The following is a 27507-nucleotide window of genomic DNA, read 5'->3' as shown; positions in this document are numbered from 1 at the left end:
CTTAATCTGCCATCTCAGCAGAAGCTAGAAATAGAGATGAGATTATACCAGCAAAGGCACTGTCAGTCTGAACTACAGAGACAGAGAAAGCTGGGTGGAATGAAGGAAGGCTGTTGGACTTCTTGGATTCTACAGGACTGGACCACAGAGCTATTCAGCTGTGAAAGTGCACTATTCTTCAAGGAAAGGGAAGAATGACGCTGAGGGTGTTTCAGAGATCATCACAGGGCTGCTACTCCCACGACAGCCCAGAGGCAAGGCTGTTTCCTTCTGGGTTTCAAAGGGCAGGACTGTCTTTCCAAACTGGGAAGGCAGGAGGACCCTGCCCAGTGAGTGTCTCAAGGGTAGGCTGCCCTGACAGAGAGTCATGTGGGTGGGCCCCTACAAAGAGCCAAAGGATCAGGGAGCCCAGCTGAGCCATGGGGGTGATGCTGCCACCTCACTGGGCCTGGAGGGCAGAGTACTGAATCAAAGAGGATTATTCTTGAGCCTTAATATCTAATGGAATTTGCTTTGCAAGGATTTGGACTTGCTCAGGACCCATCATCCCTCCCTTCTTTCTGGTTTCTCCCTTTTAGAATGGGATTATCTACCCTATGCTTGTCCCATTGTATTTTGGAAGTGACTAGTTTCACAGGTTCACATCTGAGAGGAAATCTGCCTCAGGATTAATCAGATCTTGAGTTTCACCCATCTGATTTAGATGATATTTGGATGAGGCTTTGGATTTCAGACTTTAGGGTTGATGCTGGAATGAGTTAAGACCTTTGGGGCTGTTGGGATGGACTGAATACATTTTGTATGATAATGGCATGAATTTCTGGGGGCGGGGCAGGGGCAGAATGCTATGAACTGAATTGTGAACCCCCAAAATTCATATGTTGAAGTGCTAACCGCTACTGTGATTATATTTGGAGACAGGGCCTACAAAGAGGTAATTAAGGTTAAATGAGGTCACAAGGGTGGGGGCCTGATATGGATTAGTGTCCTAAGAAGAGAAACTGGAAAGCCCCCACTCCCCTTAGCCATGTGAGGACCTATATAGGGAAAAGGCAGCCATCTACAAGCCAGAAAGAGAGCCCTTGCCAGAAGCTAAATCAGCTGGAACCTTGATCTTGGACTTTCCAGCGTCCAGAACGGTGAGAAAATAAATTTATGTTGTTTAAGCCAACTAGTCTATAGTATGCTGTTATGGCAGCCCGAGCCAACTGAGACGACACCCAAAGTAAAGATCTTAGCACTCTATTACTGCAGTGCATTTAGTATTTAAGGGGTAGTATCCTTTGGCTTTCAAATTATTAAACTCTAGCACTGACTTCCTTTTACAACATTTTAAAAGACCTCTTAGTCTCTTCAAGAGACAGTCACATCTGTTAGCCTACTCTAAATTCCATTAGTAGGGAAAGGGATATTTTAAGAAGACAAACAGTAAAAAGCAGTTTGTGTGAGCCAACTGCTGGTCTTTTTTCCTCATCTCTGCAAAGGTAAGGTTCACAGTGTCCTAGTAGTTTATTCCTTTAAGGTTGTACTATCAATTAGGTACTTCTAGAAACACCCAGAGGGCCTTCAAAGAGACATTTATATTCGCCATTTAGTGTAAAACATCCTTTCCCAAACCTGCCAACAGCTCCCAGTATGTAACCACTTGCCACCTGTTCTTTGGAGATTGCTTTTGCATCATTACAAGCAAAGAAATCGATACCAGACCATTGATTTGGGAAAGAGACAAGATTGCACAGCAATAATACATAAAGTTAGCCAAGCCCTACTTCTCAGATGTTTTGAAAGAACAGATAGTTCAATGTTTCTTTCTGAAACAGGTACTCATTCTGCATTGGCGATCTTGTAGCAATAAATAAAGGCCCAAGATAGATGAGGTCCCATAACCCCAACTGGTATAACAGCTCTTGAATACTACACAGAATTTCAAAATGCCTTTCTAGACTCAACAGCAATGTATTAACTCGAATCTAGATCCTCTCTCTGCAGTTTACCGCTCAGTTTAATTTAAGAAGTGTGCGCTGGGGCACAGGGTCACTCTGTGAGTGCTGCCAGACCGTGAGGTGACACAGGCGCTGCCACTGCAGACAGCGGCCAGCTGAAGGTCTGGTCCAAATACATACACTGCGTCTTGATAGACAGGTAAGGCCAATTGCTTACTTTATCTGTTAATTTACCAAGACACCACCTGGTCTTTCTAAGCCGAATTAACATGTACAAGTCATCTGGATATGTTAGTTGGTTTTGAACCAGGACTAGAATCAGTAAAAAAGGACTATGGGAACAGGGAACATCACCTTAAGTTTACAAAGAGCTTTATGTTTTTAGACTCTTTCACATGCATTATCTCACTTGATCCTGACCTCAAACCCACAAAGTAGATGGATCATCATTGTAAACATCTGAAAGAGGAGGAAATTGAGGCTCAAAGATTGTTACTGTCTTCAAGTAATCCAGGGAAGGAGCTAAGGGATAGTGAAAGAAGTGAGTACTTATCAGAGACGTTCTGTTCACTTTTAGTCAAACAGCCCCATGAGATAGGTTCCGTTCTTATCCCTTTTTAAAGCTGAGGAAATTGAGACTCAGAGTGGCAACTTGCAATAGAACTACTAAGTGGCTTTGAACCCAGATCTTTTGGACATCAAAGCCCATGCTTTATTTATTATACTGGATTGGGCCTATGGCTTGCTGCTACAGTGAATGTAACTGCACAAGAATTCTTGATGCTAACAGTTTTAGCCCTCTTAAAGAAGTGGGCTCTCTGGAATGGGTGACAGACATTTAAGAAATCAACCTGTGACATACGGGACAGAGTGGAGTCAGAGAGATCTGTGGTGAAATCCTGGCTCTACTTACTGCTAGCTGTGTGACCCTAAGCTTTATTTTCTTATCTGTCAAATGGATAAGACATGAAGTCTTTGTGACGATTACAATATACAACACTTAAAAAGTTCCCAATAAAAATATTGGTTACCTTCCAAGCAGAGGAGTTAGAAAACAAGGTGACAAGGGTCTCTTATTTGCCAGAGAATAGAGACAGAAACAGAGTGGAAGGAACATAACAGATCTCATTTGTACAGGGAACCGTTGCAAACGACCACAGCTCAAGGGCTACCTACTTTAAGAAGAATTATTTGGCATCTAGAGTCTGGGTTAAGGCTCTTCTAAGCTGCCTCAGAATTCTGTTTACCTCTGTCTTCGCACTCAGTATACTGTGTAATAGGTCTGTCTCTTTGCATCTGTTAGCTCCCCTAGGTAATGAGTTCATCTCCTTTTTACAATATCTGGTGTAAGGTGGATACTCAGTGAGGTTTTGCTGAATGGAGGAATGAAGAGAACAAAAAGAAAAAAGAGCCATCTCAGTGACAGTGTGTTGGAGAAGCTTAAAATCAGACTGATAATACTTTCTCACCTTGACTGCGTAGTTATTAAGGGGATCTTTTGCATACGAAGCTGTGTAGTAAACGGCATCGCCTGCCTCACAACACGGCTTGTCACTGGTTAGCCTGAAGTCTGACCAGCTGTCCACCCCAAAACGGAGCTGGTCTTTCTGCCCAGCCATGAAGAGGTCTTCACATTTGACAGCCAGTTTCTTCAAAGCATCTGTATGAAGGCTTCGGATTTTACACACTACTTCTTCACGATTCTCAAGTCCTCGATAAAGTGCTTGTCTTTGTGGCTTCTGGATGCCTCGGCCCTGTCTGCAAGAGGGACCACGCCGGCTGGACAGGGACTCTGTGCTATTGGAAAATCTATCTTTAATACTGAGAGTGGTTAAGCTGGAGATGCTGTTTGCTGCTGAGGGCACAGGTCGCTCCTTGTGCAAAGGTCTCTCCAAGGAGTCATAAGACTCAACGTCCAGCCCCTTGAGTTCAGAACTGATTGAAGAGCCAGCACTGCTGGCATCCCAGTTGGGGTCGATATCGTAGGTGGGATTAGCCATGACGCAAAGAGTAGTTTCCAGGCATTTTTGGAGGTCTCTGGAGACTGGCTCTGTATTGGCTCTTATGATCATTTTCTTTGGCAGTGGGGGTGGTGTAAGTTGAGGAGCATTAGGTGTTTCTTGGTCTGTTTTCCCACCAAAGGCAATGGCATCATCCAAAGCTCCCTTAGGCTGCCGTGGATGCTTGGGAGGTATCATGGCTGCTCTAGATTGCCCTGTATTGTTTTAAAAGAAAGAAAGAAAGAAAGAGTAAAGAATAAGTAAGTTTTCATTCTTGTTACATAACTGAAACTTAAGCAGAAATAAGAGAGGTAGCCACGAGAATATAAGGAGTCAATACCTTGATTCAAAATGCAAAAGAAAACAACCAAAGAACAAATAGCTAAATTTAAAGGTAAGAGTCCAAGCCTTGATGGCAGCAACAAATGTGAACAATGTCGCAGTATTTCTTTGCTATAGAAACAGGGTGATGGGCTTTCTTTTCAAGAAGGAATTCAGATTCTCCACTCTTGGCCCCAAGAGTGCTGTATTTACCACACTAGAATATTAAGGAATGACAGACACTCAAATAATTGCATTGTGACAGAGTAGAGATGATAGCATTTGTGGATTAAAAAAATACTTGGGAGCATTATTAAAAACAATTGGAACCAGCAAATGAGACTGCTAGACTGTTGCTCAGAATATTCTATTCTATTCTTTTAACTTTGTTCCAAAGTTATATTGTACTGTACACAGCACTTGTCAGTTTCAATCCAGCACATATGAATACAATTTCATAAACTACGTTATTTTATTTCACTACAGAGGTGGATTCTGGCACTGCTTAAACTTGCTTATGTATAAGATCCCCGTGATTTTGGTAAGGGAAACCATGTATATGAGCAGTCAACTGCTGTTTCAAACATCATCCACAAACTGTTATGTGATTCTGTTTTATTTGGGGGGAGGCATATAAACTGTGATTTGAGAGATGCTACTTTTGAATCTCTCTTATAAGCCCTAGTTACAGAGCCAATCATCTTTGCTTCCTTTCCAGCATTTATGCTTTGAAGAAGATAAAACATACATGTAAGTGATCAGTGACACCTCCAGGACTTACTTTATAATGAGGAAGGAGGCATTATTTTTTTAAAGACAGAAACAGACCATGAAATTTTAATAAAATTATAAAAATTAGTAATGTTATTCAAATGAGATCTTCACTCACTGTCTCAGAGTTAGGGCATAATACTCTGTTATGAGTTGAATTATGTCCTCTCTCCCAAAATATACTGAAGTCCTAACCTCTGATACCTATGAATGTGACCTTATTTGGAAATAGTCTCTGTAAAGGTAATCAAGTTAAGGTCAGGTCATTAGGGTGGGCCTCAATCCAATTATCACTTGTGAACTTGTAAGGGGAAAATGTCCTATGAAGTCAGACACACAAGGAGAACCCCATGTGATGACAGAGGCAGAGACTGGAGTAATGCAGCTGCAAGCCAGGGACACTAAGGATTGATGGCCACGACCTGATGCTAGGAAGAAATAAGGAAGGATTCTACCCAGGGTCTCAGAGGGAACATAGCCTTGCTAACACCTTGATTTCAGACTCTTAGCTTCCAGCACTGTGGGTAAATAAATTTCTCCTGTTTTAAGCCACGCAGTTTGTGGTACTTTGTTACAGCAGCCCTAGGAAACTAATAGATGTTCCTACTGAGGATCAGACAGAATAGAAGGCACTGGATGGTCTTGAGGGTGATAACGAATAAAGTCGGTGGTTTGTTTTATTAAAATCATGTCCTTGCAGCAATGCCAAGGGTAAGCACCAATATAAACTGTGATTGCAATAACAATATATTCCATTTCCCATGCATGTAACTCTAAGAATACCGAAGCATTTATACAAACTGTGACAATATATAAGCAAACCTAAGGACCCCCTTTCTCCACTAATAGCATGTAGTAAAATTCTCTTACAAGAAACAGAGCTGTATTACATACAAATATGAACAAAAGTATGTATATATAGACAGCATGAGAATGAGGGAGAGAAAGAATATGAGCATGTTAAGCTCTAAGAGGGCCAGGACTTTTGTTTTACTCACTGTTGTGTTCTTGACGTCAATAATTGGGCCTGTGTATAACAGATGCTCAATAAATACCTCCTGATAAACACAGGAATAAATATTTAGGGCTACAAGAGAAAAAAGAGACAAAACTGACCTCTTCTTCCTTGGGACCTCAGCTATATCCTGTGAACAATTCTCTCTAAAAACTCAAAACACCTGACTTGTGTCCCTATCTGAATTCCCTATGGGTTTGCTCATTGAGGGCAGAGATTTGTCTCATTTGTATACACAGGACAAAGCAAAGGAATGGAAGGAAGGAGGGAAGAAATGAATTAATGAACAAAAAACCTAGAAACATGAACCTATTCTCACTCCTTCCAGCGTGGACCTCAGGATAGGCTTTATATGGGGCACCATTTCCTACCCATTTTTCTAAATTAGAACAAACAAAAACAATCCCGGGCACAGAAGGAATGGAGAATTCCAAAAGCACCTTTTTTTTCCTTTCAAATTAGCTCAGATCTGACTGACGAGTGAGACAAGCTTTGTCTCCACCAGCACCTCTTTAATGCTGACCAGAGGCGGCGGCAGAGGGCCGATCACGCCACCTTCACCACCGACAGAATAAAGTCCAAACTCCTCAGGGAGTCGGGCAAGGCTCTCAGTCTTATCTACCACTGTTTTTCATCAACCCTCCCACAAGAATCACTCAACTCCCGTTCTTTGAATATGCTCCATGCTTTTATTTTTACATCTCTGCCTTAGTAAAGGTGTTCCATCCTAAGCCCAGCTTGGATGGCTCTTTCTCCACTGAAGTCCTCCCTCTTCTCCAGTCCCTCTCTCCAAACTGGGAGCCATCACTTCTCCCTCTGTGTTCTCTTAGCGCTTTTTGTCTTTTTTAACGTGTGTATGTATTTTTTTTACATTCCCTCAGAACCTCGGGTGGTACGAGACAGGCAGCAGGTGTGCAGTCAACAGCTGCCAGACTGAAGGACAGAGTCAGCAGAGATGGTCATCATTCCAAAATGAAAATGGACAGCCAAGACAGCAAGGACACAGAGATAATGAACAGTGGTTTCTCTCCCCAGACAATGGGATACGATCTCCTGGGAGCAAAGATTTCCACACGGGAATCAAACGTTTGCGTTTCAAATGAAACAGCGAGCATTCTACAGCTCATGCGACTAGATCAAGCCGTTCTCCCACGTCTAGAAGTGTTCTGTGTTTTCTTTTCTTTTCTTTTTTTTCCTCCAAGAAGGACAAGTTCTCCTAACTGAATTCCAATCATCTGGGTCAATGTTTTAAAAGCTTCGTATCTTAGCTGTTTTTATTTTAAACTTTTAATCCTGTACATTCTTCTCAAGCCTCTGGGACCGGATCTAAGCTCAGCTTTCAGCAGGCCTGATATAACATCACATACTCTACATTTTTGTGGCATACCAGCTCTCTACACAGAAAAAAAAAATAGATTGTGTTCTAAATCTTGCCTTGCTATATACTAAGTAAGTTCTTTTGGACAAATATGTTTGACTAAACCACACTCATACTTCCTTTTCCTTTCCTTTTGTGCTTCAAACTCTATCTTTATACTTTCTCCCCACTTAAAAATGTCTTCAGACTGACAAATATGGCTTTATATCACGTTCCAAAAATCAAATGATGAAAGACGGATTAAAAGGGAATAATTTAATGACACTAACTTCAAAGAAGCAAAAAGGGTATTTGAGACTCCTCAGAAGGAAAATGATTGTTACGGGCTCTTAAAACCTACATGATTGATATAATAAATAGAAAGGAAATAAGAAAAATATTATCTCTAAAGATCAACATTTTAAAGATGATTACACAGCGAAAAAACTCAAAATAATAATTATATCACTACTTAGATCTACTGGAAGGCACTCTCATTGAAGACACAATATCACAAAAAAATCACAGCAAGTGTTTCCTTAAGACCCGACAATCATTACAATTTTAGGGTGCTGGGGATTAAAGGCACTTGATGATGCCCCATTTGGATAGGAGCAGTATGCTAATGAGCACAATTAGCTCTTTATTCCAGTAAGACTGGAATGTCACCGTTTCCTAGTCAGTGTCCCTGCCTCCAGTCATCCCTGTAGGTAGCTTCCAGACTGATCTTTTAAAAATCCTGATCATGTCCCTCTATTCAAAATTCTTCAATGGCTCTCCATTTCCTACAGGTAAAAGATACTCACTGTGATACGTGCATACCATTTATGATCTAGCCGGCTTTTCCACTCTGCCTCATCTTGCCAACTCTGCTCCTTTCACTCTGCACTGGAACTGTCTTTAATTAATTACTTGTAGTTAACTGAACATTCATTTTTCTATCAAGCTTCAGGCCTTTTATATACTCTTTTCTCTACTGGGACTGTTATCCCTTGCTTGTCAATCTGTCAAACAACTACTCTTCTTTTAAGCTTAAAACCTTGGTGACCCTCTCCTAGAGTCCTCCGGGCAGCGGCTTTCATTAAACTTTTAAATATCTGCATCACAGCAACTACACATGAGCTCCTAAGAGTCCAGCTGCCACGCCTGTCTTTCCCAAAGACCAGGAGTCCTTAAAGACAGCACTAGTACTCCCAGTGCCGAGCCTGGTTCCCGGGAGATAGCTGGTGTTCAGCAAATGAAAGTGTTAAAGCCAAAATAAATGGAATATATTTTTCTATTTAAACTGTAATTTCAATCTTCATCCCTAATCTTTTCCCAGGGCTCATGACAAGTAATATAGATGAGAACAGAGAGGGAGAGGACAGCAGAAGAGATGACCATTACCAAACTGGGAAAGAAGCACTGGAGTTTATAAATATAGATGCCACACACTACACTGGGCACCAGCCTTGTCAAATGAGTGGGCCTCCGGCTGGCTGAGCCCAGCACTCACTGTACCGTTCCCCCGGCAGCAGGCATCATCAGCTCGGGAGGAAGAGTCCTAACCCACCTGGGCATTATTACTGGCACATGGTCCCACCACAGTTAAATGTAAGGACCAACTGGCAAACCACGGGGGGACATCAACTTCATGCCAAATGATAAAACAAAGCTGACCTTCAAGACCACTTCGGGCTCAGGCTTAGCCTCAAATAAAGAGACACACGGGCCACTTTAAAGAATGTCAGTGTTGTGGCAGCTGACAGACAACTTTTTTAAGATCTCATTAATGAGAACCTTTCCAAGAACAGAGATTATTTGTGGCTAAGTTATCTATGTAATTTGAATATTGCACTCTGACAACTAATTCCAGGATATGGGAAACTATTTTTAAATGTGAATGCAGCTAACTTAAAAGATAGGAACACAGCCCACGGTTTCTTTTTAAATAGAGATAATTGCAATTGTAGGAAGTACAACAAATGCATAAACAAATGTTCAAAGCTGTCAATCTCACTTTTTAAAAAAACATCCAGATAATTTTAAAATGTGCAATTGTTTAATCTTTGGTTCAAATAATTAACTTTGCATTGTGTGACTTAATGTCTGGCCCATAGAATTATTTGTTATTCCTCAAAAATTATTTGTTGAGTAAATAAATGAATGGTAATATGTCCTTTAGAATTTTTTTTTAAGCTGCTGTTTACGATGACATTACTCCATAATTACAAAATCAAGGCTGGCAATGTAATGACATTCCTTTAAATATATCTATTCTTTAAAGTTTAACAGACGGTCAATACATTGCCAAAGGAAGTTTTAGAGACAGAAGACTTTCAGGTGTTTTCTTTCAGTGTTTAAAGGCTGCAACCTTAAGGAGATGCTCAGGTAAGTAAGATAAGAAACGTGGACAGTTTCTCATGGGGACATGTAGAAAGCAAGCTGAGGTATGGCTTACATAATTCTTTATTTAGGAAACCCCTGATTTAAGTCCCATGTTAGGGGCAAAAAGCCAGCTGATTAATGGAACACATGAACCAGGGCTTGAAATTTTCTTATTTGAACTTTCCTCAGGAGAGCATGATTTCCCTAACCTGAATCTTACAAAGTCAATTGTTAAAGTCATTTTCAGCACATTCATTCAAACGTGTTCTTAGCACCTTCTGTGTGTTTCAGATAATGCACCAGGTTATAGGCACAAAGAAAGAGGAACGAGCCGAACTGTCCAGTGAAGGGAGGCGTGATAGATTTCTCTAAAAAGGAATGTCTAGAGTACTCAGTTACAAAGTGAGTGAAGGAGAGCTAAAGTCACCAACTAATTTCCAACAGAGTAGAAGTCATTACAAGCTCCTGATTTTAGCAGGCTGATAAAGCAGTCAGGTGTGCCACATAAAAAAATCTAGTGATATTTCTCCTAGACATTTTGAGATAGACGTAAGAAACATGGGGAAAATGTTGAAGGTCTGATTAAAAAAACCTTCTATCACTTCTTCGGGAAATCATTTTGGGTGGCAGATACTCTGCTAGACTCAGTTTGAGGTCAATTAAGGTGTTATAGATCAGAGTTTGTTCAGTGATCTCATATCACCATCACCCAGAGGAAAACCATCACTCTGTAAGGGGCAACCTTCTTAAGGAGTTGTCAAGTTGCATAAAAACCACTGATTTTTGTGCTCACAGATTCAATACAAATCCCCCAAATAACTGATCTTTTAAAGTAGTGCTGTTCAATAGAACTTTCTGTGACAACAGAAATGTTCTGCATCTGCATGCTGACTACAGTAGCTACTAGCCACATGTGGCTACTGGGCACTTGAAATATTGCAAGTGAGACTGAGGAACTGAATTTTTATTGATATTTTAATGAATTTAAATTTAAATAGCCACATGTGGCTACTGGCTACCATACTGCATAGTGTAGCTCTAAAATCTAATAATTCAATTATACAAAAAATAAAGTTTGCTTTATTTATGTTAAGGAAAAGGGGGAAAAATGCTGAACCTGAGGGGTTACTTGTTGCATTAGGAAAAAATAACAACAAAAAACCAAAAAATTAAAACAAAAAAAACCCTATCAGTTTGTAGAACTGATGGAGTCAGCCCTATCTATTACTCAGTTATTACTTTCCTCACATAGTAAAACCTTTCCAAAGAAGCAACTGACCATGTAGCAAACCCTATGGAGTCAAGTACAGCCACTTAAGCACTTAAGAATAGCTAGGCAACATTTTACGAGCATCACGTATTTTTAAAAGTAAAGCAATAGGGAAACAGAAGGAAATATTTCTAGGGGAATAGAAGGAAAGATATTTTTCTGATGGAGCATTATGACTTCGTATTTTTGTACTCTAATCATAATCTTTTTAAAAATAGTCTTAAATTTTGTGTCTCAAAGTAGATGACTTAAAAAAAAAAAAAAAGAGAGGGAGCCATAGTCCAGTATTTTAGAAGAATTTAGTGGTTACAATCACTGTAGTCCAGTAATATAGACCAACTGGGTTCCCCAATCTTGGTTTAGTCCTTACTGGTTCTGTGACTTTGGCCAAGGCACTCTGACTTACTTTCCTCATCTGAAAAATGGGGATAATAATTCCTAAGGTTGTTGTAAAGATTAAATGAGTTAATATATGTAAAGCAGTTGGCATATTCATGAAAGTAATGCTCTATTTTTTCTAACGATCTATATAACTGAAAAGACGATAAGAAAAAATAGTTAACTTTAACTGTTAGCTAATGGATATTTCTAAAGAAAAGATGCCATAAGATAACACATGATCAGTAACCATTAGTATATATGTTACTGAGGACGTTATGAAAAATTTTGGTGCAGTGAAAATGTCTGAAATATAATTCTTGATATATTATGCTGTCTGAGGACATACAGTAAATAAAAAATAAAATTGTCATCTTATACCTCATAAAATGTAAAAGAATGGGAAAAGTTCAATAAGCTGCTTGACTATAAAATCTATCCCAAGTGGAAAATGGTACCCAAGGTGGTTGCTTGGTTACGCTGCAAAAGTAGACTCTCCTCCACTCATACATCATTAAAAGCCTTCTAGAACTCAGAATGGAAGTTTTTTTCCTTATGAATGCATTTTCACCTGCATGTGGGTTGTTATAATTGAGTTTCCCTAAAATGGCATCTTAAAGTATTTCTCCTATCGTTTTACCTAATCTTTTGGTCTTCTTAAGGACACCTTTATTTCCAAGTACACTAGCTGATCTTAGAATGATTTTTCCTTACAATAACCTGATGGACAAAAAAAAAAAAAAATACAAAAAAAGGGGCTGAGAAACTAGGCAGAAGAATGCTTTAATAGTACATGCCACTGGCTGCCAGACAGGTGTGAGTTGGCCAGTGGTCCATAAGCATCTTACTAGTGCTGTGCATGTAGCAGTCCAGCGCATGCTACTCATCTCTCTCCTGACTTCATGGGAGAACAGCACCAAGAAATGGTCCAGCCCAAAGCTTTGTTTTTCAGAAGGGAGGAAACACTCAAGGGAGAGAGACAGATCAGAGTCATTGGGCACTCAAGGAAGAAGAGTAAAGATGGTTACAAAATTGAAGAATCTTTGCACTGACAGGTACATTAGAGATGATTTAGTTCAACCCTCTATGTGGTGCAGGATTCTCCTTCACAGCATCTCTGAGAGATGGTCCCTCAGGCTTTGCCTAAACACCAACAATAATTGGGACCTTATCTCCTCGAGCCCATGAGCTCCAAGCCAGAAACCTGGGATATATTATGGATTCTTTACATTATTCGCATTCAATGAATCACTGAGGTATTTTACCTCTCAAATATCTCTTAAATCTGTCCACTGTTCCTCTTCCCATTATCTTAGTTGAGGCCTTTCTTTCTTGTCCTTTTACGTGGTCCTGGAATAGTATTCAAACACCAGATTTCCTGCTACCAGATAATTTCCGCTAATCCATGCTCACATGCGGCCTTGCAGTGGACATTCTAAAATACAAATCTAATCATGTCATTCCTTTGATGGTTCACTATCACAAACAGCAAAAAAAAATCTAAGGTTTAACCTGAAATGCACGATCCTGTCTAACTCTCCAGTGCACACTTCAGCAAGACTAAACGGTTGTGAATCCACGTTTTGTATCTCCACGCTTTTTGCTCATGTCATTGCCTCTGGTTAAAATACTCTTCTTTTCCTCCATCAACCAGGTAAATCAATTCAGGAATTATCTCCAGGGAGGCATCTTTTGATACCCTCCCCTACATAATATAAAAAATATTCCACGTGTATTCTCCACCACTGCACTTATCATATTATACTGAAGTCATTAACAAGCTCATCTCTTTCCCTCCAGGAGAGTCCCTCAAGGCAGGGACCATGTCAGACTCTCAGCACATGGCACAGGACTCATGGTAACAGTTGTTTTAACACATGCCTCGTATGTATTAAACACAAGACTTTTCTGAATGTGAGTTATAATCTATAACTCCAGTAGTCCAACTTTTGCACAGCAGAGCAATAAAAACCATCTCTCCAGGGAAATACAGCATTCGGCAAAGTTTAAATACTACTTATATGACACTTGCACTTACCTAAGTTGCTGTATGTAGCACTACAGGGATTCAGGTCCAGAGGATCTGAAATGTCTTCTTTTTCCTCTGCCCTTTCCAGTTCAGGTAGAGGCAATGCTGGTGTGACTGACGTGCAGGCCCCGCCATCCTGCTTCACAACAACAGTTTTTGGATCCCGAGGAGAAAAATCCTCTGTCACTTCATGGGTCACATGACTGCAACAGATCAGACCACTGTCACACTGGCGTTCGAAGGTCTTTGCTAAAATGTAGATTTATGAAGGTGTGTAATTGCCATAAACGTAAGAAAGTGGCCCTACAGTCACAGCAGTGGGTCACAAGCCCCAGCATCCGTGCCTGAATACAAGGCGGTCCTTCCCGCAGGCAGATGCTTCTATCGACCTTGATTCATACACACTGAGAATCCAGTCTGGTAGAAGGGATATAATGGGCTCAAGGGGAAATTAGAGAATAATACAAAAGGAGGTGGTGAGAGTGGTGGTAGAGGGGGCTGAATGCTGAACTAGGTAAAGACAAATATGCTCAAGTGTTTGAGAAAGCCATTAGCACATCTACTATATTTACCATATAATAGTACAGTCATCCCTTGGTACGCTCAGGGGACTGGTTCCAAGACCGCCCCCCAGACACTAAAATCCACAGATGCTCAAGTCCCTTATATAAACTGGCCATAGTATTTGCATAGAACCTACACACATCCTCCCATATACTTAAATCATCTCTAGATTACTTATAATACCCAATACAATGTAAATGCTATGTAAGTAGTTGTAAATATAATGTGAATGTTATATAAACAGTTGACTGGGCAAAGCAAATTCAATTTTTGCTTTTTGGAACTTTCTGGAATTTTTTCCCCTAATATTTTCAATCTGTGGTTGGTTGAAACCACGGATGTGGAACTTGTGACTAAGAAGGGCAGACTGTACTATAGAACTATAGTAAATATGAAATACTTTATAGTATTTATTTAGTACATAGTATTTACTACACACTAAAGTATTTATGAAAGTATTTAGTAAAGAATTGGGAATAAAGTTGAGATTTAAATGAGGAAGTCAAGCAATTATTTTGAGGCCAGGAGGCTTGTTGCCACATTGAAGCATTAACCTTTGCCTGTATGCATGCAGCAGGCAAAGCAAATGGAAGAGAAAGTTCCGTACCCTAGTTAATCTTATCTATTAAAGAGAATCTGAAGCATCCCATAGGCCGCACACCAGAGAATGGTCACCCATCATGCTTTGTGTTTCCTAATCCTATTTTGCTGCTACTCCCTCATTTGCTTCTAGCTGTCTCTCCCAATCTTCCCCATACCCCACCCTGCCTGAACTGTCAATTCTGTTGCTATAAAGTACAAGGAGATGGAACAGTTATTAAATGTTGGTGGAGAATATTGGCCTAGTTAGAAAATCTCATTGGGCTGGTCAATGAAATAAATTCAAAATCAGGCACCTTTAATGGTTTCTGGGTCTACTAAAAGTATTCCTAGACTGTTACACACTCACTAGCTTTTCTTCTTGCATTTTTTGGGTTTTTTTTTTTTTAATGGACAAAAGAAAGAAGGAAAGGAAGCATCTTATATACTGTTATATGTTATTTCTGGATTTTCAAATGGCAGTGAGTCATTTACAAGTTTCTTTAAAAGAAGTGCTTTGTTTGATCATGTGTCATCAGAACATATATCACCTGTGGATTTGAGGGAGTAGATCTGAAGGAGGAGTACTTTCTTATCAATCTTTCATTATGGAAATTATGCTTGTGCCTGAACAGAAAAATAAGCCTTGAAGTCTGCTGGATACACAACTTCAAAAATACTTTCAATGGTGGCAGAGCCAGAGGTCTCTCTATTGGGAGACGGCAATGAGCTGGAGGTACCACTCTGGGCTTTGGCTCTTGCAGATAGGGGAAGGTGAAAAAGAATCACTCCATTAGCAGTCAACAGGGTGGTTTATGTAAAAGGAAGCTGTCACACAGTTAAGCATGCTGCCTCTTCTTAATGGACTGCTAAGGTTATTAACCCAAAACAGTGCTAGTTTATCCTACCATGGAGCATCATAAAATCAAGGTAACAAGGGGGCTCTACTTCCATGCATTAGCGAAAGACAAGCAAAGTGACACTGCTGAGACAATCTCAGATACCACTGAGTGTCAAGACTATAGGTCACTGAGTAGTTATCAACATGCTTCAGAAGAGGGAAAATGATCTTTGCTGGGCAAAAGTTAATATGAGCCATTTTTATTTCAAAGCAATAAATATAAAGTGATTAAACAATATCAGCCCCCTTTGAGAGGGAAAATATTAAACCTCCAGACACTCTCTTCTTATCCTAGAGTCAACTTGAGAGGTTTCTAAGAAGGTGTTTTTAGGCTCCTAATCTCTGCAGCCTTGCTCTTGCCTTTCCGCTTTCCTCCCCCAATCACATCGTTATTAATAAAAGGAAGCTCTCTTTTCCATTTGTCACAAAGGACTGGTGAAGGCTGGTTCAGAAACCATGACTTTGCCCTTGCGTGTCTCATTTCCTCCCGGGGAATGGGCTGTTTACATTGAGCCCTACTGTGAAAACTATAAGGAACAGCTGCTGCTCTTAACCCATGAGGAATTCCCTGGGCCTGTTCCCACATATGTGTAACATAGCTCTGTACTCTTAAGGGGTTCTCAAAATAAAATATGGATGCTAAAAAGCAAGAAGTATCAAAGACTCACCCACTGTACTCACTCACACAATTCCCCATTAAAGGAAATTCTACAGGGCCTTCTTCAGTCTGTTAATCATGTTCTGAAGCTCTGATGAACCATAGCTCCCACTGAGTTTCTGGAGGACTACAAGTTGGGCAAGATATAAGAGGCTCAAATTCTGCACCTTAATATAACCCACTGCACCTTGACCTTTACCTTAGGGGTTTGGTCTGGGAAATGTGCCAAATAACCTTTGGGGAACTAAGCAAAGTGAAACCTAGTTTTATTAACTCTTTGAAGACCAAGGCAGCACAACCTGTATTCTATATAAAGGTCAGTTTTCATAAGCACATTTTAAATGAGTGCACTGGTATATTAAATCACTAATTAAAACAACTGTCAACTGTAAAGAACTATGCGAAGAGAACTGATGAAAGTAAAATCACACGAATTCACAAATGAATGCTGAGACGTTTAATCTGCATTTACAGTGACAGCAGTGTCTAAAAGTTAGAATTTTTAAAAATGCATCAATGATATGTCATCACTTGCTGCTTGAGGGAAGAATAACTCTTTGTATGATTAAAATGGTAAGAGAGAGAGAAGGGGAAAGGGAGAGGTTCTGAGAGTTCAAGCCTAGATATGGTAACATGCTGTGACTAAAAAATGAAAAAGACCAGAGAACTGCATCAGAGAAGGTGACTCCGTCACTAAGTACAAACTGTCCAGCAGGAAAGGAGGTAAAATCTTACAAATAACTTATTTTAGGCATATTAATTTCTTAAGGGAATATAATTTTTGACCACTGATTTTTGTGTGTGTTTCATATTCAGATATAAAATCAGAAAACCCTCCCAAATAGTAAAATGACACTTTTCAAATACAGGTTTTATCTCCTAACAAAGTGGTTCACCACCAACATTTCACTGGGAAATGTTTAATCTAATGGAGAAAACACCAAAATGGGAATCAGAGAATCTGGATTCCATTTCCCTATTTTCTCTCATGTACAAACTAGATGACAACATTAGGAGGGAGACAGCGGAGAAAGTGAAAATTTCCCCCATGTCATCCATGAGACGGATGGCAAAAAAATTCTTTAAAGTGAAATTAAAAGAAACCTACTAGAATTTCTACTACATTGTATCTTAGTATATGCCTTGAAGTAGCAGCAAGTAATGATGAGGGTCACTAGATTTTCTTCAGGGGAAGTACAGTTGGTATTTATTACTATAAAACAGAACTGTTAACTGATTAATGGCCCACAAAGAGGCTTTCCTATTTTTGCTGTTTAAATTCATGCTGGAACAGTCCCTAGCGTCTGCAATTACTATGGCATTGACATCCAGGTCCCTGATCGTCAGGCTAGGTCGGACCCTGACTTTGCCTGCTCTTTTCCTGGACCCTCAGCACTCGTTCTGCTTTCATAATGGAAGATAACACACGTTTGCCTGAATCTCAAACTCTTCGACCAACTTTTCATTAATGATCAGTTTTTAATTGAGATTTGATCATGTCTGACCTGCCACTTAAAAAAATCATGTCACCACCTCCAGGACAAAGACACATCTCACTTTCTGAACATGGGAATGAACTTAAGGTATTCAGAGGGAACAGTAACACTGTTACAGATTTGTCTGTTATACAGATGAATCCCTCCGTGAGGTTATGTCTCATCAGTCTGCAATACTCATACATAATTCAAAGATGCAGAAGCAATCTCCAGCGGGAAGCTCACTTGGCTTATCCAGGTGGTAGGATTAATCATCACACCATCAAATGAAATAATCCTCCTTTTTTTCCTGGCAAATTCATTCAGGACAGATTTTTGCAGAAATTCTGTTAATATCTGAATATACTTTTAAAAAAGGCAAATCAAATGCTACATTAGAACAGATTAAAGGACTTTATGTATCTAAGTATTTCCACAATTTCAGTTTAACTTTATCTTCAAATTCAACCACTTTCATTCAGCTTCAGAAGGAACAGTAAATGAAATCAGGCTTCTATAGAGACCATCTGCCTCTTGGGGCAAATGGTACCCTACATTCCCATTTGCCAGTTCTCTTCATCCTAAACTCCCATTTGCCAGCTCTCTTTAGCAGCTGCATTTGTCTTTAGTTGCCCAAGACAGCCAAGAAGCAAACATGTGATTTTTTAAAACTTCCTTTTACCCCTAAAAATCTAATCAAAGCACATCAGAAACACATTTCATGGATTTATTACTGGTTTCCAAAGCTGCTTATTTCTGGAGTTGCTGGGGAGGATGAACCTTCGCAGAAATGGGATGTGAATCAACACATGAGGAGGAAAGTTCAAAGTTATCAAATTCCACACCGTTTATCTACTGAAAGGGGGAAAAACTCCATTTCTCTCTGCCTCTCTACCTGTACGACCCCCCTACTAATATGACATTTCTTAATCCTATCTTAGTTTCCAGGTCATCAACATGATTTTGCTACATTTTCCAATCACTGGCATTCTCAGGTAGAAAAGTGTTGTGTCCACAGATCACTATCTTAGTGTCTCCAATTTTCCACTAAGCCTTCAGTAGTCTTTCACTGAAAACTTCAAACTTCTTATCCTGAACTGAGATTAACCTTTAACTGAGATCTGATGAGTTCTTGCTAATATGTCTAACATAGACTGGTCAAACAAAGGCAGTTCTTCCTGGTGTGAGAGTGGCGAGGATTGAGGATGGGGAAGACTATCAGCCATGTGCAAGGTCTTGACTAGACTCTAATTTCCAGACACTGCACAGTTTCACCCTTTTTTTCTTTTAAACAAATGTGAATAGCAAATTTAAAATGTCTTCCAGGTACCAGACCGCAAGACAGTAAAGTAGATAAAAACACAGGCCACTGTAAATCACTGTCACCTTCATAATACTAAGAAAAATTACAGTTTTAACATCCTATGAAATACAAAGTCAGAATGGCACCTGTAGGGGAAAGGCTATAGCTCAAGTGGTAGAGCACATGCTTAGCATAAACAAGGTCCTGGGTTCAATCCCCAGTACCTCCTCTAGAAATAAAAAAATAAGTAAATGTAATTATCGACCCCCCAAAAAGAATGTCATTTGTGCAAATGAACAGAAAAGATAAATTAATTTTGGAAAAGAGCAATAAAATAAGGCTGCCCTTCTTAATAACAGAGGGGTGGAGAGAGATTCTCAGCATCATCATTTCGCCTCTGCTCCCTTCTAAAGAATGGGTCAGATGTTGATGTTTCTTTCCTGGAAAGAGCAAGTATTAAAGAAAGTAAGCACAGGCCTCTCCAACAGAACCGTGGCAGGGAAGATATGGAACAGTCGTTTTTCGGGTCCTGGACTATTTCCACTTGCCCAGAAGCATTGGAAAAGCAAGTCATTGCATCTTTTCCCATTTCCTCTATCTGCCTCAGCTGCTCGGCTGCCCTCTGAGTCAGCGGAGCGAGGTGACTACGTACACTACACTCTCCAAAAGCACAGTGTGCCACCGAGGGAACAGGAACTAACACGACCCAGAACCTACTCCTGCTCCCCGCTGCCCAGGCTGCTGCACTTTTCCTTTTAATTCACAAAAACACCTCAAGAGGTGGAGGCAATTACTGAAAGTGAAATGAACTGCCCAAGGTCATATGTGTACTTAGGTGACAGAGTCAGGATCTGAACTCAGCACCCCGCTACCCAACCTCTGTGTTCTTTCTGCCCCGCTGGTGCTGTCAGGCAAGCTTGGCGTCTTGTAAAAGATTCAACAATAAATGCTGACTATGAAGCCAAACTAAAAGTGCTTTGAAAAAGTTATTATTGAAATGTGCGGTATTAATGATTACAGATGTGTTCTACTTTTGAAAAACTCTAAACAAAGTCATTATTTATACTGGAAAAGGATTTCTTTAAATGGGAACTGCTCTTGTATAGAAAGACTGTATTTGTAGGTATCTGGCTTCCTAATAATAATCGCCACCAGCACTACCTCCACACCTGCTGAAAGCTAGTCACTGAGCTTAAATAATACTCCGAGTAAAGGTTGTTATTCCCATAACAGCAAATAATAATAGCAGCCAAAACTTACATAGAGCTTATTATGTGCCTGTTCTAAGCTGTGTTTCTCAAAAGTGGCACCATTGGCATTTTGTACCAGGTAATTCTGTGTCGGGGAGGGCTGTCCTGTGCATTGTAGGATCGCACTAACCTCTCTTACCTCTGTCCACTAGGTGTGGGAACCACTCTCTGCTTTCCCAGTTGTGATAACCAAATAGTCTCCTGTCAAACACACCCTTTGGGCAAAATTCCTTCCTTTGCCCCCTACCCCCACTCTAATACTTAACATGAATTCTTTTAAGTCTTACAAGGTTATTATCTCTGTTATAGAAATGAGGAAATATTAGAGGCCAGAGTGGCTAAGTTATTTGCCTCAGGTAACACAGCTAGTAACTGGTAGAACCGAGATTCAAACCCAGAAGTTCAGCTCTGGGATCTGTGCTCTAAACAGATACATTATTTAGCCTCTCAGTTTGTAGATGAGGAAACTAAGAAGAAGAACGCAAGTAACGTGTCCGGATGACAGAGCTGATAACGTGCTGAGCACTGGATTCAAATCCAGGCCTGAGTGACTGCAAAGCCTACTGTTCTAACACATGGTGCCAAATGTTATTAGACTTTAAGACGCCTGAGAATTACCTTGTTAGAGATGCAAGATTTGCGGCTCCCACCCCCAGGGACTGAGTTTACAGCTCTGGGGTATCACCCAGGAACCCGCATTTACACAAACACCCCAGTGTAATGATTCTGATGCAGTTAGTCCTAGGCCCACATTCTGAGAGATTAATTTTTACTGCCTCCATCCTCACAGGGAGAACAGGGAAATTAAGCACGAAAGGAGTAAAGCAGAAGAAATGAGTAGGAAATTTTTAAGTAAAGGAGCATCACTGCTCAGAAGTGACAGAGCTGAAGAGGTGAGATAAAGCAACGTAAGTGGCCACAGATGAGAGATTCGTAACAAGTTATTAAAAAAGGGAGGGAGTGCTTTGGGGCCAATCCTTACCTTCCGAGCTTTATTCTTAGAATACAATTATACAACTTGTGAAACGTTAGAAAAAGAGGATTTGGCCTAGTATGACATTTATGATTTTTATTAGAAGGCCTGGCTGGGCGAAGACTGCTCTGAAAATAGGAGATGGCACCAGTGACACCAGCAATGAGTCACGCCTGCCAACGTGCAGCACTGTCTCAGTTCTCTGTTATCAACAGAGGACAGGGGTGACACAAAAGGCGGGCCCCTATGACTGGAAGAGCTGCTCCGAGATGGACCACGGCACCTGCGCCGTCTACCCGCCCCGCCAGGGGACTCTTCTTAAAACCCTGTGTTCTGCTGCTCCTCCACAGACACCATCCGTAGATCCCCGTGATCTGTCGAGGTCAGGTCCAGACTGCCTGCAGGACTTCAGGGCCCTTTCCCATGAGGCTGCAGCATGTGTTTTCATCTTTACTCCAAACTTTCTGAGACAACAACCTTCAGTTCCCGGCAATGTATGTACATCATAACTCCCTGTCCCTTGGACACACCACGTTCCACAGCTCTACTGAACGTACTTCCCTTTCCTATAGTTGCCTCCCTGCTTTCCATCTATTTCAAACTCAGCCAGTCATTAAAGACTATTCAGGGGTGGAGGGTACAGCTCAAGTGATAATAGCACATGCTTAGCATGCACGAGGTCCTGGGTTCAACCCTCAGTACCTCCTCTAAAAATAAATAAATAAACCTAATTACCTCCCCCCTCAACAACAACAAAAAATAAAATTAAAAAAAATTTTTAAATGAGCAAAAAATTAAAAAATAGACTATTCAAGTCTCACATTAGCCATGATGTCTCACTGTCCACAGGGACCCTTCCTTCTCTGCATATCCAAGGCAGACGTTATGGACTGAATGTTCGTGTCTCCCAAAATTCACATGTGGAAAGCCTAGCTCCCAGGGTGGTTGCAGCTGGAGATGGGGCCTCTAAGGAAGTAATATTTAGTGAGGTCATAAGGCTGGGGCCCTGTCAGACAGGATTTTTGTCCTTCTGAGGGAAGGCACCAGAGACCTCTCTCTGCACACATTACAGAGGAGGTGAGGACATAATGAGAAGGTGGCTATCAAGTCAGGAAGAGTCCACACCAGAAAACAAACAGCTGGTACCTTGATCTTGGACTTCCGGCCCCCAGCACTGTGAGAAAATACATTTCTGTCCTTTAAGCCACCCAGTCTGTGGCATTTTGCTGTGGCAGCCCAAGCTAAGATAGCAGGGGCTGAGGGTCAGAGAAAGCACGCAGTGAACAGGTACTGAATAAATCAGATCAGGTGGGATCTGGGCAGCGAGGCACTGGGGAACATCACCAGGATCTATATCCACGTTCCTCCCAGCAAAATTTCTGCCTGTATCACAATGGAGAATGGGATTGTGACAGGTTCCAATGTGGAGCCTCCAAAGGGGTGTGTGTGGGGAACTCCCTCCCCACTAGGAAGTCAGAGGAACAGGACATCTTCCCTGATGCAGAGCGGAGCTTCATCCACGTGCCCGCCGCACAGAAAGGCCAATAGCTGACTCTCGAGGCTGCTTCATTCCCTGATAACCAGGAGCTGGTGCGGGCACTTGATCGGTATGCACTGCTGTCATCACTCTGCTCTTTTCAGGCAAGCCTTTCTCCCTACTACTAACAAATCACCATTACAGGGGCACCATGAGGATAAACTACTCGTCTTGGAATTAAACCTTTAAATATCACCTGATGACTCTAATTAACACTCTGCGGCAGTTATGTTAAATACTCACTGACTGCGGCCTAGGGGTCTGAATAAAGGCCTGGACGTTAGAAGCTCAAATTTAATTTCAGCTCTGCCACCAATGCTACTTTCTCCATGTCTCTCATTATTCATCTATAAAATGGGTGTAGTGACATATACAGGAGTGTGTATTAACTAGGAAATTCACATAAAGTGCTTTGAGGAGAGTGAACGATTATGCCAGTGTTGAGTTACTTTAAGACTGCTTGACAGGTCAGTGAATCAGCACACTTCCCTCTGGCCTGCAGTGGTCACAGACATGCCTCCTTGCACTTAGGCTGCCTTTATGGTAGATGCCAACAGACTGAATAACTGCCACCAAGAGTGCAACAGAAGTTATTTGGAAGCTGAACGTCTCTAAAGTCAGAGTCTGGGTCTGCGGTCTACTTGCAGAATGGCCCTGGGATTGTCAATGAACCTCTCTGTTTCTCAATTGCCTATAAAATGGGAAGGATGCACAGTCAGAGATGTTGGGACAAGTGTGACAACGTGAGTGAAAATGTAGGAATTATATAACAAGACACTGGCATTTAACTTCAGATTCATTACATGAACAAGGAAACAAAACTGACCCAGTAAGTAGGGGAATTCTCAGTTTGATTCCTCATTTTGGAGTACATTCATTATGAGACTCTAAGCAAGTCAGTTTACTTCTCTGGATTTTTAATCACTTCCCCAAAAGGAAAAGAACATAAAGCTGTCCGAAGAACACACTGTAACCATTCTGCATCATTCTGTGACAACGATAAAGTGCGATATTTATCAGTTTTCTCTAAAACAAGATTATTTAAAAATTCAACAGTAAGGACTTTATGAACTCATCTATATTAAGGAACAATATTTCAGGAAACATAGATGTGACTTTATAAATGCTGACAGACCAGAAGTTTCTTTAGAGCAAAGAACATGTGATCAGGAGAGCGAGCAGTTACTTCCAGTTCTATTTCCAATTTTTTTTTCTTTATGAGAAATAAGAATTTGATCTTCAAGGCTAGTTTGTTCCTAAGCTTGAAAAGGACTTTGACAGGTTCTCTTAGCAAAGAGTAGAGATAATGCAAATTAAGATAAAACTGGAGTACACCTAACATAACATTGTAATTCAACTATACTTCAATTAAAAAAAGAAAAGCGCTCTTAAAAAATAAGATTGTATATACAAAAAAGAAAGATATAACTGGAGCATAAGCATTAAGAAATTCAAGCTTCTAGCTGAATTTTCCTGAGAAGGACATCACCTTTCACCGCAATCTACGAGGTGCTTGGACTTTTTCCCGTACTACCTGTGCGCGCACACATGTACATAAAGAGACTCAGACTCCGGTTACCTTAGTGAGTAGCAAACCTGTCTAGTGACCAGAATGTCTACAGATCACAGACAAATCAGATATAATAGCTCAGTCCAGGGGTCAGCAAACTTTTCTGTGAAGGGTCAGATAGTAAATATTTTAGCCTTCACAGGCCATATGGTGTCTGCTGCAACCACTCAGAACCCTGTTGTTCTAACGCAAAAGCAGCTGTAGGCAACCTGTGAAAAAAATGAGTGACTGTTTTCCAATAAAACTTCATTGACAGATGTAGGTGAAAGGTCACATTTGGCCCACAGGTCACAGTTTGCGAATTCCTGGTCTGTACCGTGAATCTTAAGAGTGGATTGGAGGGGCTCCCAGGATTGACTCCTGGATTATTGAGAATATAGCTGAGTTCTGAGGACTCTAAGAAAATCAAACAGGCCTTGGAAGGGTGTAAGAAGGCTTATACAGATGACTAGCGTTCCTAAGGGGGTAAAGGTGTGCCGAACCTAATCTCCCCGTCCAAGACAGAAGTTGGCTGAGGTTTGGACAGAATCCCAGGAGTGTGAGGCACAGCTAGATTCCTGAAATGGTCCTGGGAGTCCTGGAGAAACTGGACGTGCGTGGTATCCAGGGGTACATGCTAGCGGTCTCTGCTCACTAGGAACGGGACGTTCAGGGCTGGTGGAGCTAGGAAGGTCAGCCTAAGGTCAAGAGGCCTGTCAGCTGCAGGAAGCTGAAGAGGGATTCGAGGAGGCGAGCTGCCTAACTGGAAGAAGGCGCGGGGCACCGACGCGGAGCAAACCAGCACTTTATTGCAGTACAAGCGGCGGGGGGGGGGGGGAGGGCACCCTCAGGTGTATGCACTTGTCCTTTTATTATGCCCGCGCATGTGTGTTGTTCATAATGCTTACTCATGCTACTAGCGCATGCGTACATTTACTTCTTACTTCACACACACTGCAAGTTATTGTGAACTTTGACCTGGGTCCCACGACCTACTCAAGACAACCAACAAGGCCATTCAGGGAGCAAACAAAATCCTTAACTTTGGCTGAGAGTGTTACAGTTACTTTGGGGCGAGTTACAGTTATTTTCTCCATCATTAATTAATTTTCATCACTGATTAGAAAAAACAATTTAAAACTAAATTTTTAAGGACATGTATGTGATTGGCAATAGATACTGCCTACCAACTATGAAATCAATACAATTTTAGCCAAGAGTTCACCACCACAGTTTACTGAAAAGACTACTAAATGGGTATACTTTGGGTAGAAGGAAATTGAATCCAGAAGGGAGGAATGAAATGATGGAATAGTATATATTAAAAAAAGTGATAAATGTGAATAAATCTAAATAAATAAAAAAAAAAAGGATGATGTGATGGAGAGTGACTGAGGGTGGGGGGAGTTTCTTAAGATTTGGTGGTCAGCGAAGACTTTTCCAAGGGAGTAACATTTAAGTTGAGAGCTGAATGACAAGGAGCCAGCATGCAAAGATCTGAAGGAAGCAGACCAAACCAAGGGAGTAGCTGGTAAAGAGGGATCACGCTTGGCATGTTTGAAGAACAGAAAGAAACTGTTATGTTATATTATTCTACATTATTTGTAATGTGAGAAATTCATGAGCAAGGGGGTGAGCATGAGACAGGTTAAACAGGCTGCGAGAAGTCATATTCCACAGGGATTTTCTTCACCGAGTTGAAACAATGGGATCTGCGTTTTAAAAAGAGTACTTGTCTGTTCCAGAGACTCTAGGTTAAAAGGGGCAAGAGATGAGGAAGGGAGATGAATTAGGAAAATACAAGAGGTGAGAGAGGATGGTGGCTTGGACCAGGGTGGTAAAGCAGAGATGGAGAGAAGTAAATAGATTTGGGATATGCTCAGGAGGTTGAGTCGACAAGACTTGATGGTATTTTGGATGTAGGGAGTGAGGGAAAGAGAAAAACAAAGATGACTCCTAGTTTTCTAGTCTGATCACCAAGATAGATTATTGGACCATTTATCAAGGGAAGACATGGGATGGAACAGATTTGTAGGGAAAAATCAAGAGTTGTGTTTTGGACCTGTTTTACTTGAGATGTCCATTTGACATTTAAAGTGGAGATATCAAGGGGGGTGAGTATAGCTCAGTGGTAGAGCACATGCTTAGCATGCACGAGGTCCTGGGTTCAATCCCCAGCACCTCCATTAAAACAAATAAATTAAAAAAAAATGTAATTGCACCCCCCACAAAAAGCTTGAAAAAAAAAGAATTAAAAAAAAAAGAGAATAACATATAAAAAAATAAAGTGGAGATATCAAGTGTATAGTTGTATGTGAATCATGGAGGGGAGAGGTCAGGAATGGAGACATTTGGGAGTCATCAGAATACATACAGTATTTAATATCTTGATATTGGGTGATGCTTAGCTAGGGGTTAGCCATTCAAGTTTAAAGAGCCCTTTCTGGTATACGGTTATGATGAAAAAATAAAAAAACCTTATCTCTTAGAGATTCATACTGAAATATTTACAAATGAAATAATGCCTGGCATTTACTTCAAAATAATGGGGTGCGGGATACAGATTAAACAAGATTGGCCATAAATCGATAATTGTTAAAGTGTGGTTTTGAGGTAAATGGTGGTTCAACTTACGAATCTATCTGCTTTTGTATATATTTAAAATTTTCTATCATAAAAAGTTTAAAATAAAATGCAAATAAATAAAATGACCTATTTTAAGATAGTCTCCATTAAAAGGTGGTCCTGCAGTAACGATTTCATGGTCAACATTATAAACAAGGCACTCGGGAAGAAAGCAAGTCAGAATAACTGGAGTTACATGAGCAAGAGAGTAAGAAAGATTAAACAGGCAGACAGAGGCCATATACACACGTGGGGATGTGACTGGATTTACATTTAAGAAACAGTACTTGGCTGTTCTAAGAACAGAAAGCAGGGGGAAAATATTGAGCAAGGATTAGCTTAAATTCTGATGCCCTAAGCATAATTTGTAAAGAGGTCAGTTCCTATTGCTAGACGCTCTATAAATATCTGTTTAGTCCTCATAATATCTCTAAATAAAGTAGGTATTACCATCCCTATTGTACAGGTCAAGAGACTTCAGCTCAGAGAGGTTAAGCCATGTCACACAACCACCAGCGATACAATTGGAATTCAAATCGTAGTCCATCTGACTCCAGTGCTTGCATTTACCTCACTACACAATATTATTCCCCACGCTCTGGACACCAAAGAGTTGCAGAGATGGTAGGTAAACTAGTCTGA

At 40.7% G+C, this 27507-nt stretch overlaps 1 protein-coding gene and 1 long non-coding RNA gene across 3 annotated transcripts in view; one reads left to right on the top strand and one right to left on the bottom strand.

Annotated features, from left to right (window-relative positions):
- The window catches only part of PEAK1 (pseudopodium enriched atypical kinase 1), a 204726-nt gene that overhangs the window by 18462 nt on the left and 158757 nt on the right, over positions 1–27507 (bottom strand). The window contains 2 exon segments of the mRNA XM_032468993.1: positions 3413–4158; positions 13461–13654. Of these exon segments, the coding sequence (XP_032324884.1) occupies positions 3413–4158; positions 13461–13654 (940 nt within the window).
- LOC116660212 lies at positions 74–9516 on the top strand. 2 transcript variants are annotated; one of them, XR_004315618.1, is made up of 3 exons: positions 74–1139; positions 1990–2142; positions 6932–9516. It is a non-coding gene; the product is annotated as an uncharacterized LOC116660212 (long non-coding RNA). The 2 variants fall into 2 exon arrangements; XR_004315617.1 differs by having other exon boundaries at positions 1975–2142.

Source organism: Camelus ferus, chromosome 27 (genome assembly GCF_009834535.1).
Source record: "Camelus ferus isolate YT-003-E chromosome 27, BCGSAC_Cfer_1.0, whole genome shotgun sequence".
Classification (NCBI taxonomy): Eukaryota; Metazoa; Chordata; class Mammalia; order Artiodactyla; family Camelidae; genus Camelus; species Camelus ferus.
This window is presented reverse-complemented; position numbering and strand designations above follow the sequence as displayed.